This window comes from Lonchura striata, chromosome 5, assembly GCF_046129695.1.
Source record: "Lonchura striata isolate bLonStr1 chromosome 5, bLonStr1.mat, whole genome shotgun sequence".
NCBI classification, from domain to species: domain Eukaryota; kingdom Metazoa; phylum Chordata; class Aves; order Passeriformes; family Estrildidae; genus Lonchura; species Lonchura striata.
Genome location: NC_134607.1, coordinates 64,393,000 through 64,410,413, shown reverse-complemented (window position 1 = coordinate 64,410,413; position 17,414 = coordinate 64,393,000). Strand labels below are relative to the sequence as shown.

The window sequence follows — 17,414 nt, the reverse complement described above, 5'->3', positions numbered from 1 at the left end:
CCAGCGTGGTCACATTTTCCGTTCCTGTGGGGGAAATCTTGAGCTGAGCAGTTTCTTTCCCATTCTGATTGTACCAGTGTGTTTCACAATGAAAGTAAAATCCTATCAGCATGCTTGAAAGTAATCAGAAAAAAACAGGATTTCATGGATATCCTGATGGTCTAATGTTTGGCATCCTTTGGCACAGTTAAAGTACCTCTGTCAGTAGAGCTAATTAATAACAGTAATCTTATCTTACTAAGCAGAGCCTATTGATCCTAAAGGAGACGCCTGATTCTGTTTGTGTGAAATTGTTTGAAATACTACTCTGTAAAACTTGATGTAGAAGTCAGATAAAGCTCCACTTTGGTACTTGTAGTCTGACCAGAGTCTCCACAGTGATTAACTCAGTGGATCTTTGACCTCAGAGGCTTTCTTGAGATCAGGCAACTGTAATTGTTGCAGGAGCTGCTTAAAAGTCTGACCTTTTGTTGAAACAACACGATAAGAAACTTGTGTCTGCTCAATGCCCACTCATTCTGTTTTATGAAAAATCTCCCTTTATTTCTAGGATATGGCATTTCATAGATTGTGACTGAGGACAGTCCTAGTCCAACACAGAATACAGTTGTGACACCGCTACACTGCTATATTTATTATGTCAAAGCTCCCTGTTCTTCACCCTTAAAATGTATTTTCCTCAAAACCACAGTCATCATGTTATCAGGATAATTAAGGAAATTAGATCATCAATTAAATTGCAAATATAACTACTGTTAGATTATCTGTTATTTTGAATTACTCCATAGTAGAAATGTGGAATTTTTTCTTATTATTTTAAAGTTTACATTGCATTTGTTCTGTAACATTCTTAATATTTCTTGTTTTAAAAATGGTCAATTAGTAGCAGTGATCATAATGAAAACCAATCCAAATCCACTTATCTAGTATTTTTTACTAGCTTAATTTGTACACGTAGAAACCTAAATAAAAAGAAATATGTGCTTTGTTGCTTTAAGAAATAAAGAAATAACTGTTGGTTTGTGTTTTTTAAAAGAATATATGAATATTTGGCTAATGAAAGAAAACAGTGATGTACATATTCCAGGGGAAAAGAAATTGCTTGGATCTAAAATTCCAAAAATATGTATCTAGAAACCAACATCTGCTTAAAGGGAAGCAGATGGAAAAATGAAAAATCTCATTTCTACAGGATATTCCAGGTTTTCTAGAATATTTAAATACAAAATCATGCAAAAAAAGTTAAGTACCAGAATTTTTTTATTTAATCAATAGCTTTTAAGTCAGTTGCTCTATAAAAACATTTCTAATGCATGTGATCTCTTTGTCTCAGTTTTATGTACATTTTAGATATAGAAGTAGAGAGTTGTCACTTTTTTTATTCAAAAATTTCACCTAACACCCACAAAATATATATACTTATAGAATGTGTGTATATATGTATACATAAATATATGTATATATATATATATATATATATATATGCTTTTGTGTAATTGATGGTTAAGTTCTTGTTTTAAGAATGTCAATCTTTATAGTTATTTGAGAACTTATGCACTTAAGATGCCTTGTGTTTTCCTTAACCATTAAAGCTGTAGGATGTGCAACATGAAGAGTCCTTGGGGACATAGTTATTCTACCTGTGATACATTTACATAGCACTACACTTGACTAGTTAAAAAGAAAAGTTGCATACAGATTGTTTCCATTTCAGAGAGTCTGCAGTGATGTGTGCCAACCTAGAAATGGTTCTTTGTGCTTTTGTTGTTTCCTGGAAATTGTGTTCATAGAAACAAAGAAATAAATTACAGATGCAGAAGCTGGTTTTTAGTCTCAACTATGTTCACAAAACAAAAGCCTGTGGCTCTGGAATTTCAAGTGCTGCCCTTGTTCATTTTAAAGCTTGTTGCAAAACTCAAAAAATGTAATTTGATATTACACTAAAATGCTGGCACACACCTATTTCTAAACCAAAGGCACAAACTGTATGCTTTTCACCCCTCATTGAAGAACCAGCTTCTTACACACATAGAAATACAGATGCCCTAAGGGGCTTATACATCTTAGGTACTTTGTTTGACACAGGGAAGATCGCAGGTACTTAAGAGACCTAACATCTTCATCTGTCTAAGAATGTTTGTCCAGATGGTTTTATAGCCATACTGCAGTATCTTCACATGCATTTTAAGAAAGAAAAACATAATCAAAATGGACTATAAAACACACCTGGGTAAATTCAGAGCATTTCCTTCCCCAGTCATGAATCTGTCATTTTATACTGTCACTTAAGTAGTATTTCAGTGCTGTCTATCCTTAATAACTATAATAGTATGCATTTTCTTTGTTGCATTTTGATAATTCAAATACTTAAATGTCCTACTGAAAATCATTGTTTTCTGAGGTTATTTTAAATAGCAGTTCTTTTGAATGAGTGCTGAGAGATAAGTAGCTTCATAGTCTTTATATGTGAAATAATTATATACTACAAGAAATTCTGGCTGCTACAAAGCAGAAGTATTCATCTTAAGCACCTGAAAACCTTTGGTGTTTTGTTTTGTTTTTTTTTCCCTTGTCAAGATATTGGAACAGTTCTTAAAGTGGTTTCAATTCCTAAGGAGACTTGGCACGAATTAGAGGAAGTCTTGCTGGAAGAAATGACAGTCTTTCGGGTAAGTGCAGCTAAATTTCAAGTGTCAGGTTGTAGATTTCTCTGTGGACAGCTGCAAACTCAACTTCTTGCAGTCTAGCCAAGGAATAGCCTGGCATACCCCTCTAATTAGCTTGTCATTTAGAGACCCCAACACTAGTCAAAATAAACTTTCAGTGCGAGCTGGAGGTTAATGATAAAAGAAATGGCATTCTGGGCTCTTGTTCAGTGGTTTAAAAAGTAAATTAGTATTTCTAAATCTTAGAGCTGTTACTTGCTGGAGTTAAATATCTACCTGTGTGGGTCTGGGAATAATGCCTGTTTTCTCCCCATGATATGCAATATATGAATTTATGGTATGCAATATACTAATTTATATGCAATATTTGAATGCTATATATGCAATACAAAATATGCAATATGCATATTTGTTATATGCAATATACAAATTTATAATTGCATATGCAATTATTTGCATATTGCATATGCTATATACAAATTGTCATATGCAACATACAAGTTTATAATTGTGATATGCAATATATGAATTTATAATTGCATAAACTCTCAAAACTATTTAGACTATCAGCATATTGTAACTAAGAAGATACTTTAGGTAAAACAGTGATTTGTCCAGATTTCTTATGCTTAATAATCTGAGGAACAAAGTGTTTATATTTTCAAAAGTCACTTTGGGGTCTCAGTTTCATGGTTTGATATAAGGCACCATAAACACCCCTAACTCTAAGACTTTTTGGTGAAATCAGTCTTCTCCATTTATTTCTTGTTTGAGCCATCTAAAAAATACAGCATCCCGTAGGCAGCCCTGCAAGGCAGGGCTGAGTAAACTTTTCAAACACTTCCCAGACAGAACCCAGGGATGTCTCGTGTTTTGTACACAACAAGGAATCATTTACATTCCCCACGTTTCTCTTCCTGTCAGTGCCGTTTTATGGCACCATTTCTTTCCCTGTCTCCAAGCAGCTGGGGGTTATCCTGGCTGGGAGCTCAGGGTTGGTGTGACAGTGTGAGGATGCTGCTGGCGTGCTCCAGGAGCCTCCTGTGCTGACAGGGACCATGCCCCAGCCCTGCCAGGGGGCTCAGCCACCACGTCCTCATCAAACTCCGTTGCCATCCCTTCACCCTTTTTTTCTGAGCAGAGACAAGATAGCTAAACAGAGCTTCTTATGGGCATTCCTGCTGTTACTGGTACAAGTCATGCTCAGAAACCTCTGCTTTGAGTGCAAGATACCTCTGAAAAATGTGTGTCCCTGTTCTTGCAATCCATGGGGTTTTTTGAAGACAGAAATCTAGGGTACTTTTTTTGTTAACATTAAATTAGAAACTGTGAGAAGAAAATGAGACAACTTTCTTTCATTTTTATGCATGCAAAAATACATTACACGAACACAGGGTAATTTGGAAATTGTTGATAATATATGAGTCTCTTCCCTGAAACAGATAGAAGTGCCAAGCTAAAGGAGATAAGAGAAATATTAAAGTGAAAGAAGGAAAATAAATGGAATTAATTTTACTTCAGGAAGGTTTTGCTGAAGTAGAATAGTTAATGGCAAATTCAAATTTGGAATTTTAGTTTACATTTTTTTTTTCATTGCACGACAGTATTTTTTTGTTCTGATTTACTTGAAAGCTCAGTTATCTCTTTATACATTCATTTAAGCCTTAAAGAAGTAATTTATGTATTTCAGTGGAATAAGCAGAATATTTGAGCATAAGATATGAATCTTTCAATAGGGAATTTCCAACAGATTTTACATGTACCTCATCCAAATGTGACTTTTCTTGATTTGCAAAGAGTATATGTGCATCATGTACAATGTATTTTGATGTTAAGCTGCAATGTGCTGAGTACAATGCTTTTCATTTAAAATTCCACAAAGCTGAAAGTCTTTCATATCTGTTACATTGTTAACAAATGCCTCTTTAAGCCCCATTTGTGCAATATTTCTCTGAACAGCTGAGCAAACAAACTAATGAGTTCAATTTTCATTCAAATGTTCCATTTAATTGATGATTTCTAATATAAGGTCTATTAACCTCTCTGTAAAGGCAAGTCCATGCTTACCATCCACTGACCCATATAAAATTCTCTCAGGATAAGCAAGTAGAAAACTATACAAGTGTAAAAGCTTAATAAGTACTTTATTAATGTACACAACCAAAAGTATGATGTGTAGGATCAATTGCAGATTTCTTGATGGAATAAAGTTCATACATGTGGTCTAATTATGCCACTTTTAAAATTAAAATCCATCCAAGAACCTGGACCTAGAAGTTGTAACAGTGATTAAATGATGGATATTCCAGAGTGCTAAGAACCTCTTTCTCATATTGGTTTCATGGTCTGAAAATACATATATCTTCTTTGTAAGTGAATAGTGTGGAGCAGTTAAAAATATTATACCTGGGATTAAAACTTGTTCTTATGAATAAAATAGCACAGGAATGGGGTTTTCACCTCCATACACTTAAAACAAGTTGCTTATTTCAGTGTTATTACCTTTAATAGATAGTATCTGTGAATTGTCATATAGCCATTATTATTTTCATGTTACCTGGGAAGTTCTTGAAATGCAATTAGGTGTAGATAATTTCAAGATGTGGAACTAGTGAAAAAGTGATCGCAATTAACTGTATTCATAATGGAAAATTAAATATCTACAATCAACATAGTAATCAAAGATGCACCCAGATATGTACATGCCTTCTAATTCCTTTACAGCTAGAAATTATTCCACTGCAAATGACAAGAAGGACTATTACTTGATAGAGAGTTTCTAGTTTAATTTCAGGGTTTCTACCTTGTACAAATGGCATTATAATATATTTTTTTATGTTTTGTTTTTCCCTAGGAACCCACTGTTATTTCAGCAATGAAGATTTCCACAAAGCAGGTACTGTGTGCACAAGTTTTAAATCCCATTCAAATATTTATTGGTCTCTGTCTTCTAGAGACAGTAACTTGGCAGTCAGCAGAGACATATTAATTGCAGCAGCAGCATCCCATCCCTTTACATAAACAGCAGTAGTTTCTCAGGAAAATGTGATGCGCAATGGGGAAAGGAAAAGCTTAGTTTGTGTTTCTTACTGGTAAGGTAGAAACTAAATACAAACTAACCAGCTATATGGTGGCTCTCTAGGAAAAAAACAATAATTAAAAATACACATTATAGAATGCTTCCATGACAGAGAGACTGTTCAAAAGGAGTGGCCAAACTTGGTGCCTTTCTTTAATGGGACAAGTTCTAGTTGCTGTAGAATAGTCTGGTACAAAATGCAGATGGTGGAAGCAAAGGATGGAAATGAGACATCCTGCTGTCTTTCTGTCCTATGCCCATTCCATTCCCATCATTCAGCTTTGACAAAAGATCAACAGATCTGATGCAGTCCAAATTTTCCATGGTCTTCTGGTTCAGTGATGTGGTTAAGACAAGAGCTTCACACTCCAAAATTTATATTTCCTACTTTCTGTTGAGTATAGTAATAGCTAACTGCTTATAGAAAAGGTATGTATTATAAAACGAGACCACAACTAAAATGAACTGAACTTTTTGATGGATTGAGGTAAGGTTTTGTCTGACTTACAGTAAAGGTAATTCCTGTATTTCTAAGCAAATCTGTGAAGCAGTTGATAAATTATGTGGTTGTGCAAAGAACTTAGGTTTGCAGTCCAGGAATGAAGTGGGTATTAGGGGCCTATCTTCCAGCTTTGCCTGGAATTAGGTGGATGGATCCCAGCCACTGTCATTTCCTGTCATTTCCTGTCTCAGGAGTCTGAGACATAAAATCTAGTGTCAAAGTTAACCTTTTTTTTTTTTTTTCATATATGTGCTGATCTGGAGGCTAATTTGATAAATATAAGGAACTTCTTTTCATTCATGTCATTGTCAGGAAAGAGGAGATTTGGTATTACTTTCAGGACTAGATGCACTATAAATTATGCACGTTATAAGTAAAATTTTGTAAATTCTACCTCACTCTATACATTATTAAAGAGAAGTTGAATTCGTTCTGTAATGGACAGAGCCCAATATTATGTTTGAAATGCTGCATATTTAACTCTGAATTCACTATCTTTAGGAAAGTTGTCTGAAAGCATTCATGTATTTGACAGAAAATGTTTGGGGGGGGACACTGTTCTAACAGTTTACCACCTAAATCAGCAAAACTGGCAGGACAAAGAGAAAGGTACTATTGAATACTGGGATATTTAAAAACAGACCTGTCAAGTTGTATATATGTTCACATCATACCAAAATGCTCTGCTTTGGATTATTTTTATAAGTGCATTCCCTTAAAGCAGCCAATCATATTTGAAAATTGACCATGCATTTTCATACAGCTTTTCCTCCAAATCATCTTTAGTTATTCAGAAGAGATTACAATTTTTTCTGAGTTTTCTGAAAACAAATTTACACTGCTAAAATTGTCAGAAGCTAAAAAAGAGCATAAACCACAAGTTATTCAGGCAGAGTAAAACTCATGAAAAATCAAACAGCCTCAGGCTAAAAATGACAGAATCATGATACACTATGACAAGCTTTTGGCAGTATGTATGAAATTAGTATATGACAACATGTTTCCATTTTACATTTATGATTTTGAAATACTGTAGTTCTATAACTCAAACACTTTACTCATTGTGTTCTGATAAGCAGGGTGGTTTTCATATAAACAGCACAATAATTCTATGCATTGTGGAAAGCCAGAGCATGAAAAGTAAATAGTAAAACCAGCATGTTCTATTGAATGCCTTAAAAATAATCACTTCATTTTATTTTTTCACTAACAAATCTTTCATCCAATTTTAAAAACATGGTACAGGGAGTTTCTCCTTAATTCTAAATGTTTTACTACTCTGGTTCTTCAAAGCTACGTCTTTTGCCATCATGCCAATATGTTATGTTACAAATTACTCTTCCTAAAGAACAAAATCTACAAATTCTTCAGAAGCGGAACTTAGCTTAGGATTTAAATTGTATTAAGCTCTAAAGCTCCTGTCTTTCTGTCTCTCTCTCTTAGTCTGCATTTGGCCCTTGAGGAAGAGTGGCTTTGAGCAAGGAAATTTAGCTTTTATGTGCAAGCCTAAGCCTTAATACATTCTTTCTCCACTCTGTTGTCTTTAACTCACAGGAATTATATTTTCTCACTGAAGCTTCACGTTCCTCCTGATTGTGTTCAGAGTCCTAGCCTTGTGTAACCTTATCACTTAAACAGTTTATGCTTTGTTACCAATGGACACAAACCTTCAGAGCATCCTTGAGCCACTGCAGCACCCTGCAGCTGCCTCAGCCCACAGTTCTGTGGGAGACATGGTACCTCTTGGCTTTGAGCCTGCCAGGTGAAGCTCCATAGTTTTTCCCTTACAAACATGGAAGTAAGCCAAAAAGTCCAACCTGGGTTTCAATCAAAGGTGACTTTTTGCAGAGCAATTTCTTACCTTTTTCTCAGAATCAGATTTGTGATGCTCCTTGAAAAAACTGTTGTATTTGTTGTGACGTGGGAAAGGGACAAGAAGATCCTTAGCTGAACAAGTCCTTGTCTGGTGAATTGCTACAAAGAACTTTGTTTCTCTTGTATAAAATTTTCAAGCAAAGGCAAGGCAGAAATATCTTAGTGACTACTTTTGTAGTACAAAGTACTGAATTTTATTCAGAGATAAACATTTCTGTTCATAGTGAGTATACAGAAAGGACCAGCTCAAAATGAATATATCACTTAAACAGTGTACTGAACTATTCTGCATTGATTCTCAAGACATTAAATTAATCAAATGGTACTTGAATCTCATGCTTCCTAAAGTTCCTTTAAAAATTCTGTGTAAGTTCTTCCTCTTAAGCATTACATCTTCCGAATTCTGTTATCCCTTTGTCTGACTTTGTCTGGGGAAAGACTGCTTTTTTTGGGCAGCAATGTGGGGCCAACAGAAACCGCTGGATTGCTTAAAATATTAGTGTCCTCAGTTTTTCTTGAGTTCTGATACTAGTGCAAGAATTTTTAGAGGACAACTTTTTTTTTTTTTTTGACTCTCTGGTTTTATCTGATAATCTCATTCATTAAATTAACAATGTCTTGGAAGAGACAGCTGAAAAGGCAGTTTGACTGTTGTATGGCAAAGTAAGGTCAGACCACTGATGCAAATAATTCTATTTCTATTTTCTGAATTTCATACTGCCTGGATTTTTTATATTGTTAGTGTCCAGAATAATGATCACCAGCTGGAGTCTAAAACCATGATCAGAAGAGCAGCAGACAAGGCAGCAGCCTTAAGGCTGTGCAGCACCTGAAACATATGCTGCAGTTCACTGACTGAACTATGAACTTATCTACAAGGAATATAGTTTTTAAGTAACCCTTTTTTGGCCTCATTTTTTTTTTTTTTTCTTAGGTTTCTGGTCATTCTTTAATTCTAAAGACATTTATTAGAAATCAGGGAGGGGATTTTTATAAAATAAAATTGGTTACAGAGGTACATAGGAAACCATTACACCATTCTTTATTTTCCCATGTGCATTCTCTGGGTTGATTTTTATATTAGTTGCACTACACGTTCCTACATGCTTATACAGATATTAATGCCCCAATTACACAGGACTCAGATCAATACCATCTGGACATTTAAGATACTTAATTGAAGCTCTAATTTGACCTATGCTGCCTCCATAATCAGTAAAGGGAAGAGGAGTCCCTTGAGAAGCAGTTAGGTCACCTAAGATTTGGATTGCTGCTCTTTTTACTGCAGGATGTAGCCCTAAGGTGGGTACTTGATTAAGTCACTTCAGTGAGAGAGAAGCAGCTCATCCTGTCTGTTGCCTGTCCTCTCTTCTCAAGGCTACAACACCAACTGGGATGGGTTTGTGTAGCTCAGGCTTTGTGTAAAGCCCTGTGTGGTCAGAGACTTTTGCCTGGAGAATGTGGGTTTATAACCCAGCTATGAAACTATAATAGATGGAAGCAGCTGCTTAGAAAGGGTTTAGTTTTCAATCTGCCAGTGAATTTTCCTCTGGGGCTTTCCTTGTCATATTTTCCTTGAGAAAATACCGGTGTTTATATAAATGCACGGGATGTTTCTGTTACAATTAATATGTCTGTATAAACTTTCAAGCTGCTGTCTCTGAAAGAAGTTAACACAACACCTCTTATGAGTGTTTTTGGTGTTGCTACCTCCTGTTATCCAGTGCTCATTAGGTCTAGATGGTAGGTTACCATAGCCATCTTCCATCCCTGAATTCCCTGAAAATGGTGCCTCTGGGACATTGAAATGCAGGAGATAAAGAATTCTGATATAATTTCTTGAAATCCTATTTTTTCACACCACCTTTATGTTCTCAAAAAAAAAAAAAAAGAATACATATTTGTATTTTCTTCATGGGACTGCATGGAGTAGGACCTTGAAGAAAGGTATTCATCAGTCCACTGTGGGTGCTGAGTGACAAGGTTTGATAGCAAAATGTCAGTGTTTCCAAACCAGGATAATACCCTTGAATTTTTGTGTATCTATTTATTTAGTGTTCCTCTAGTTTTGCGTCCCACTAAATTTGTTTTCTTTGTGAATTATTCCTAATCTGAAATATCTCTCTTTGGGCTTTCACATGGGATCAGAAGTTCAGTTTTCTCATATCCCTCTGGGGGCCAAGTTCCCTAGTGGACCACATTAATTTGATATCAGAGAGGAAATTGAGAGAGACAAGATATTCTATTGTGATGCCATGCAAAGCTGTATTTCATTTTGTATGCATGTTTTGTTATTTACTTCTGCATTTGAACTGCATCTTCTACTCAACACTGGTTTTTATCCAAAATAAAACAAAGCCTCTCCCATCACTAAAGATATGTTCCAGTTAAATCATGTGATTTATAGAAAAGAGTACAAAACATTGGAATTACCAGACATACAAAGAAGTGCATGCATAGTACCGTTTCCAAACTGAAATATCGTATCATCAGTCTGAAATAATTTACTTTGGGTTTCCCCCTCACATACATACATAAATTGAGGTAATGCTTAGGAAATGTATGTTGAAGGTTTTCTTTTTGTTCACATTCAAAAGCATGTTCTTCATTGCATTCTGTCACTGACTTTGGGTGTTTTCCCAGTGATTTTTTTTTTTTTTTACCCTGGGGACAATTCTGTTCTCATTCCTTTAGCATACAACATGATCATGATCCTTTATTGTATTTGGAAGGATCCTAACAGATGATTATATAACATTTTAATGCTTTCCTAGAAAAAGAAAATTGTAATTTGCAATATTTTTTAAACTGTTTTTGTTTTTTTTTTTCATTTTTACAACAGCAACAGCTCTACATTGGCTCAGCCACTGGAGTTTCACAGCTTCCTTTGCACCGCTGTGATGTGTATGGAAAAGCTTGTGCTGAGTGTTGCCTTGCAAGGGACCCTTACTGTGCCTGGGACGGCTCCTCCTGCTCACGTTACTTCCCCACTGCTAAGAGGTAGGGACAATTCTGCATGTCTGCATGTCTGCATGGTTTGCTATTTGTTTTAACTGATGGTCTCAATATGACCAGAGGGCTTTGGGGATTTTTTTAAGGGATGGTTAACTGGAGCCCTTTCCCTTCCAAAGAAAACATCATTGTGGGAGCTACATGCAATATGAAGTCTTGGTTGATTTAAAGTGACCACTGCTACTTCTTGGGTTGGCTTAAAAAGCTCCTGTAGGAAAATTTTCAGACAAGAGTTGTCTCTGAAATAACTCCTAACTTTATATTCATTGGTAAACAGCAAAAAAAAAAAAAAAAAAAAAAAAAAAAATTCTCTAACATAAGGAGTTAATAGGAGAAAAGCTTTTTGTGAAATTCATTAGAAACTAAAGGACTCATTCCAGGAGAAGAGCCAGTCAAATTTTCTCAGCTACATGGGCTAAGTTCCTATTTTTCTGATACTATGGCAGTTTCTCTGGAGGAGGAAGAAAAGGAGAGGGAACAGTGAGGTTTTCAAGGAGAGTCTGAAAGACTGATTTGTTCTGAAAAGTTCTTTAGTATTAGAAATCAATATGGTTGAGTATTGCCTCTGAGCTCAAGGAGACAGTAACACGAGGAGTCACTGAATCACTGTTTTCTGCTACTCTCTATCCCTGAACCTCATCTTTTCTCAGCATTCCTAGTACAAATTCCTGCTCCCAGCCAATCTCAAGATCCATAGAGCAGCACATCATCCTGTCATTCCTCTGCTTACACTGATGGAAGAAATAGGGCTCTTTGTCTTTTCCTTATCTCTCCAACTTACTGCTACAGATGGAGCTCATATTGGCATGGGGCTAAAGTGTCTGGGACCTCTTCTTACAGGAATTAAGAGGTGGGGGTTACTGGGGCCAAACTGGATTGCACAGCTACAGGAAAAACTTGGGGTGCAGAATTTACTTTTCTGGAGGCCACTGTGAAAGAAAAAGTTAGTTCTGGGAAGCTGGGATCTGAAAAATGCCTAAGAAAAGCCTGCTGTGTCTGCCACTTCCCCTCAGTTTCCCTTTGGCAGCAGCAGCAGAGTACAGGTCTGTGCTACTGGGAGAGAGGATCCTCTGTTCACCTGGTACCTGATGTACACATTGCCTCAAGCCAGCTCAGAATGCATTGATGACTAAATCAGCATTGCTGGAAACAGCTTAAATGTCAACATTATCCTAATAATAAATTCTTGTAATTTTAGGCTCCAGAAATATTGGGAAAATTGATTCCTGAGGCAATTGTACAGATGTTTTACTCATAGTTGTGTTTAGGGTTTGGGGTTTTGTTTGTTTCTTTTTCTTCTTCTTCTTCTTCTTCTTTGTTTTTTAAGTGAGATTTTATAAGGCATGACTTTATTTGCTTTTCTTTCTTTGTGGATTTTACAAGTGTAAATGACAGTTCAGAGCTCCTGTAGTGTGACCACTTCTCTTTACCCTGTGCAGATGTGTTCTGGTTCATATTTCATAAATTATTGTGTTGATACAACGGTGATACATACAACATTTTTCTGAGATCTCAACTAAATATTTCATTCAAACTCCATTGACAGTAATATGAGTCTTTCTACAGAGTTTATTTTTGCAAATTGTATCCTACAAATATGCTTTTTCAAAATTTAGGAAGGGATAGCAAATTTTTATGGTTCCTTATATCTTGGGTGTGATTTTGTCATTGGTAATGAGTAATATGAAGATATTGGAAATAATGATTCGTACACTTTTTAATCATATATCATTCAGCAGAAGATTCCTTCTTACTAAAGTGTGCTAAGATGTCCTAACTCATAATTTTAATAAAAATGCTCATCTAAGTTTTTTTTTTTTTTCTAAGAAAAGAAAGCTTTTGCTGCACTTCACACAATTTCAAGTTTAACGTTTTAGTAGCTTTCAATGGAAAAGAGTTTGGTTGAAATCTTTCAGGCAGAGGACTCAGCTGTGCAGTTGTGCTTCTGTGAGAGCTCCTGGTATGTGCTGATGCTGGGCTGTTAGTGAGAGCCTGCAAATAGGGCTGGTGTGGAGAAGAGACTGCTGCAGAACAATGGCTTTTAAAAATGTGGGCTGTTGTCACAAGGGAGGGACCAACAGGGCTTTTTACAAGGCTACTTGACTTTTGCATATCCGTTGCTGGATACCATAATCTGAAATCCCAGCACTGTTCAGCAGCCTAATCCTCTTTGTTCTCCTCTAATTTTGCAAGCCCTCAGGCTTTCTCCGATTCCTAAAGTAAAGTACTCACACTTGAAACACATCTTTGTTTGCCTCCTTTTTTTTCTTTTTCACATGAAACGCTTTTCTTTGGCTCAGTTGAATTTTGTTTCACAGCTATTTAAACAAAACTAACAGCAGACAAAGACAGAAAAACACATGCAAAACAAAACTGTATTAAAAAGCTCTCTTCATTGAAATACAATATTTTTTTAGCACAGATCAACATGCTTTTCAAAAGAGCCAGTAGAATTCAAACTAGGAGAAGAATATACTGAGTTAAAAAGACATTCAATCAAAGGTAGAATTCAGACTCAAGCTACAAAAGATAGAATAAATGGCATTTCAAAATCTTCCTTTTCAAGTTTTTGTTTTTTCTAGAGGCAATTTAGAACAGTTTTGTAAAGATTTTATCAGAAATGTTTCGGTAAAACCCATGGTGGCTGAAATTATGTACGCTTTTTACTTTAGATTTTGTAGAAAATACAGCACTACCATTCCTTCAAATCCACCCATCTTAACATTTCATCTATCTAAAAGATGCTGCAATACTCAATGTATTCTGTACTTGCAAAATTGTGTACTTTTGATACATGTTAAACTTTACAGTATATTTTCTAATCCTTCAGCAGTCCCTGTATCTGTGAATCAAGTAATGAATTTAATGAATTTATCTGTGACCAATATTGCCCACACAGTTAAAATAGATTTAATTTTTTATTTTATTTGGTATTTAATACTAATAATTAGCATTGAACATTATTTATTTCTTTAGTATCTCTGTGCAAGAGGCATGTATTCTGAAGGCTTCACCTGTAAGAATAAAGCCTGAGTCTACAAAATGATAATGCACAGAATGTAGTAGTAACAATATGATTTCCTTCCTAGTGTTGTTTAGGTGCACTTGTGACCTCTGTAATTATATGAATGTTCCATTTGTTGCTGCTGAGCCCTGGGAAAGGCACTAACAGATTTCAAACGTGATCTTTGCAGGCGCACCAGACGACAAGACATCCGAAATGGGGACCCGCTCACCCACTGCTCAGACCTGCAGCATCACAGTGAGTTATGGGCACAACTGAACTGCAGCTCATTTGTATGTCATTTACAGACTCTGCACAAGTAGGGTAGGAAGCACGTGAATGATTTGTTGGTGAAATTGTCTTGAACATCTGCAAAAGATGAATATAATACATCATTATCCCAATTTAAATAGCTTATAATGGCCTGGATCAGACACTAAAGTCTATTTGGGTTTGAGGTTTTTTTTGGTTTGGTTGGGGGCTTTTTTGGGTTTTTTTTGGTGTGTTTTTTTTTTTTTTTTTTTTTTTTTTTTGTTGTTGTTGTTGTTGTTTTTGTTTTGTTTTGTTTTCCTCAGATAAACAGTTTAAGCATTTTAATTTTCCTGCTTCTCTTCCCTGATAATACCATATCATCACATTAGGCATATTATATCAGAAAGGAATTGTATTTCCTTCATGACATCAAGAAATATGTCCAAATCTACATTGCTGTACATAGTTTGCATAAGATGATAACAAAATCAAATTACAAACCAAATGTGTTTGTAACTATCTTGGCAAAACATGGAGTGACCTTTGTGGCAATTGTCAGACTAAAAGCTCTGAAGATCAGGATGCTCTTGCAGCAGGCATCTCCCCATGTGCTTTCAGCTTGGGTTTTCTGAGACATATTTTGGTTTGCTTTTTTGTCAGCTGTTTCATTTTCACAGTGTATTGATCAGCTTCCTTTTTTGACTTGTTTGACTGACAAACTTCTCACAGTTACTGATTTGTTGCCAAACTTTTCAGAAGACCTTCACTCAGAAAATTAAAAACGCCCTATTTTGCTGTAAGGCAAGGGAATACTTAGGCAATGCTTCCCTCTGCTGGAAAAAAGTGATTCCTCATGATTGTGGTACATCTACAGGAACTTTTCATGTAGAATATTCTGAGTTTGAACTGAATGGCCCATACAGGGCTCCTCAAGCCCTCAACCCTGGTGTTATTAGCACCATGCTCTAACCTGCTGACCTAATCTCAGGGTTAAACCACTGGAAAAACAAAAAGGTGGCTGAAAATGCAGATACCTCAAAATCATCTTGTCCTTCCAGTCCATGTAATAGCAAAAATGGTAAATAGTTCTAAATGTTACTTTTGTGTTAGCTATAATTCACTACCAATAGTAGCTTTCTCTGTCTTCATTTCAATCATTTGAAACTCACAGCTGACGGTACTATGGCTTTTCTTTTCACTTCTGATTGGCAGATTCAGGCCAAATTGATCAGAGGGAAAAAGGAGTTTTGAAAGTGTATGAATAGACTGTGGTCAGTATATAGTTGTCGCATTTTGAGAACTCATGAATTAGAACTACTTTAGATTTGAAATAGTCAATTGTGACTAGTAGAAAGCTCACAAATTTCCTAATGCATGATATCAGATAATACTTACACAGTAAAGATAAGACAATCCTTATATTGAGAATGAGATTTTCAGTTCCACAATGAGAAAGTTTCACCAGCCACTAAACACTGATTTTAATACCAGCAGAAGCATTTCTTAGCTTTATGTTTTTAGTCGTTGAACATTTTAGTCCTAAAAACTATTAACTGGTCTACTACCACAGGTCTCTTTATTTTAGTGCTCTATAACCTTTGCTAGCTGTGTTTTATACAACTGTAGGTCTATTCTTTATTTTCATAGATGAAAAATACATTTCAAAACACTTTGGGTTTATATCTTCCAATATTTGGCAAGCATTTTTGTCTGAAAAAGATACTTTCTGTCCAAAGGGAAGAGAGTATTCCAGTTTTACAGTAATCCAGAAATGCAGTTTTTTCATTGATACAATCATGAGAACTCAAGGTCTGGACAAAGTTATTATATGGCAGACTTGATCAAAAGGAGTTTTAATACAGCTTTGCCAAAATGAGCAAAGCAAATATGAAACAAGATAAGACAGCTGTAGAAGGATCAGTAAGTTACAAAAAATAGCGAGGGAATCCATTTCTGGATCCTAGACTTGAAAGATGCACTGTCATAAAACATTTACAAAAGTAAATAGTGCAGATGACTGCATGGCCTATAAATTTCCTATGCCAATTTATGCTGTTTTTTCTTTGTTTGTGACCAGTAGTTCCCTTTACAACAGATGAAGAATTGGTTTTATCTATAGCCAAAAGGCAAGCCTAAAAAATCATTTACTACTTGTCTAGAGATTCATTTACAGGAAGTGTCAATTGATTCTCCATCTGCACCAACAAAACCATGGAAAAAGAATATAGTCTTAGAGTATAACTTTTAAGGACATTGCAGAAACCAACTTTGCAATCAGTCTGAAGCAATAATGTTTTAAATAAGGTTTATGTAGCATTTTCGGTTGCTCTTTGATGTAAATATATAAGAAGTATAATATGACTGCACAGAAACATTAGAGAGTGCTGAGGATCCTTCACTGTACAGCTGTTTGCCCAGACATTAATGTTTAAATCTAAAAGTGTGGTCACCTTTCTGGCAGCTAAAGGAGAATGTTACATAAAGTGTAACATACTAGAGCTATCAAGAAATAATAAAGTTTGGGGTGCTTTGAAAAAGAACTTGTTAAAGAAGAGGTGCTTTTTTATTAACATGATTTATCCCAGGGGAAGTTCAAAAAATCACTCTGAATAAACTGTATTGTGAGATTCATTCATCTGCAAAGCCATCTTGGTATAGGTACTTAGCCTTTCATACTTCTTTGTTTATGTCAGAAATTATGTGTTCTTAAAGGATATTTATCAGGGTAGTAAACTGATACTGCTGTTGGGTTCATTTTGGGAATTACTGCTTTCAGACAGGATTTTGGGCTGAATTTCATTACCAACTTCATGACTTCTATAATTTTCTAATTCCTCCAGCTGCTTTTCTGAACTTCTTAGACTTACATTCTTCCAAGCAGTCTCTTCAGCTTCTCAGTCCCAAAGCTGCATTCTGATCCTATGATTATTCCATCACTGCTTACTTTCTTGCACTCCATGTGCTCAATATTACATGAACTTCATGGACATTTCTGCACCTGCCTTCTGCTCCTTCAAACCATGG

General features: G+C 35.6%; 1 protein-coding gene across 3 annotated transcripts in view; it reads left to right on the top strand.

The window, feature by feature from the left end:
- SEMA3A (semaphorin 3A) overlaps positions 1-17,414 on the top strand; it is a 164,262-nt gene that overhangs the window by 138,351 nt on the left and 8,497 nt on the right. For all 3 annotated transcript variants that reach the window (XM_031506947.2, XM_077783668.1, XM_031506946.2), the window contains 4 exons: positions 2,578-2,669; positions 5,521-5,562; positions 10,965-11,122; positions 14,329-14,396. In XM_031506947.2, the coding sequence (XP_031362807.1) occupies positions 2,578-2,669; positions 5,521-5,562; positions 10,965-11,122; positions 14,329-14,396 (360 nt within the window). The remainder of the gene's footprint in view (positions 1-2,577; positions 2,670-5,520; positions 5,563-10,964; positions 11,123-14,328; positions 14,397-17,414) is intronic.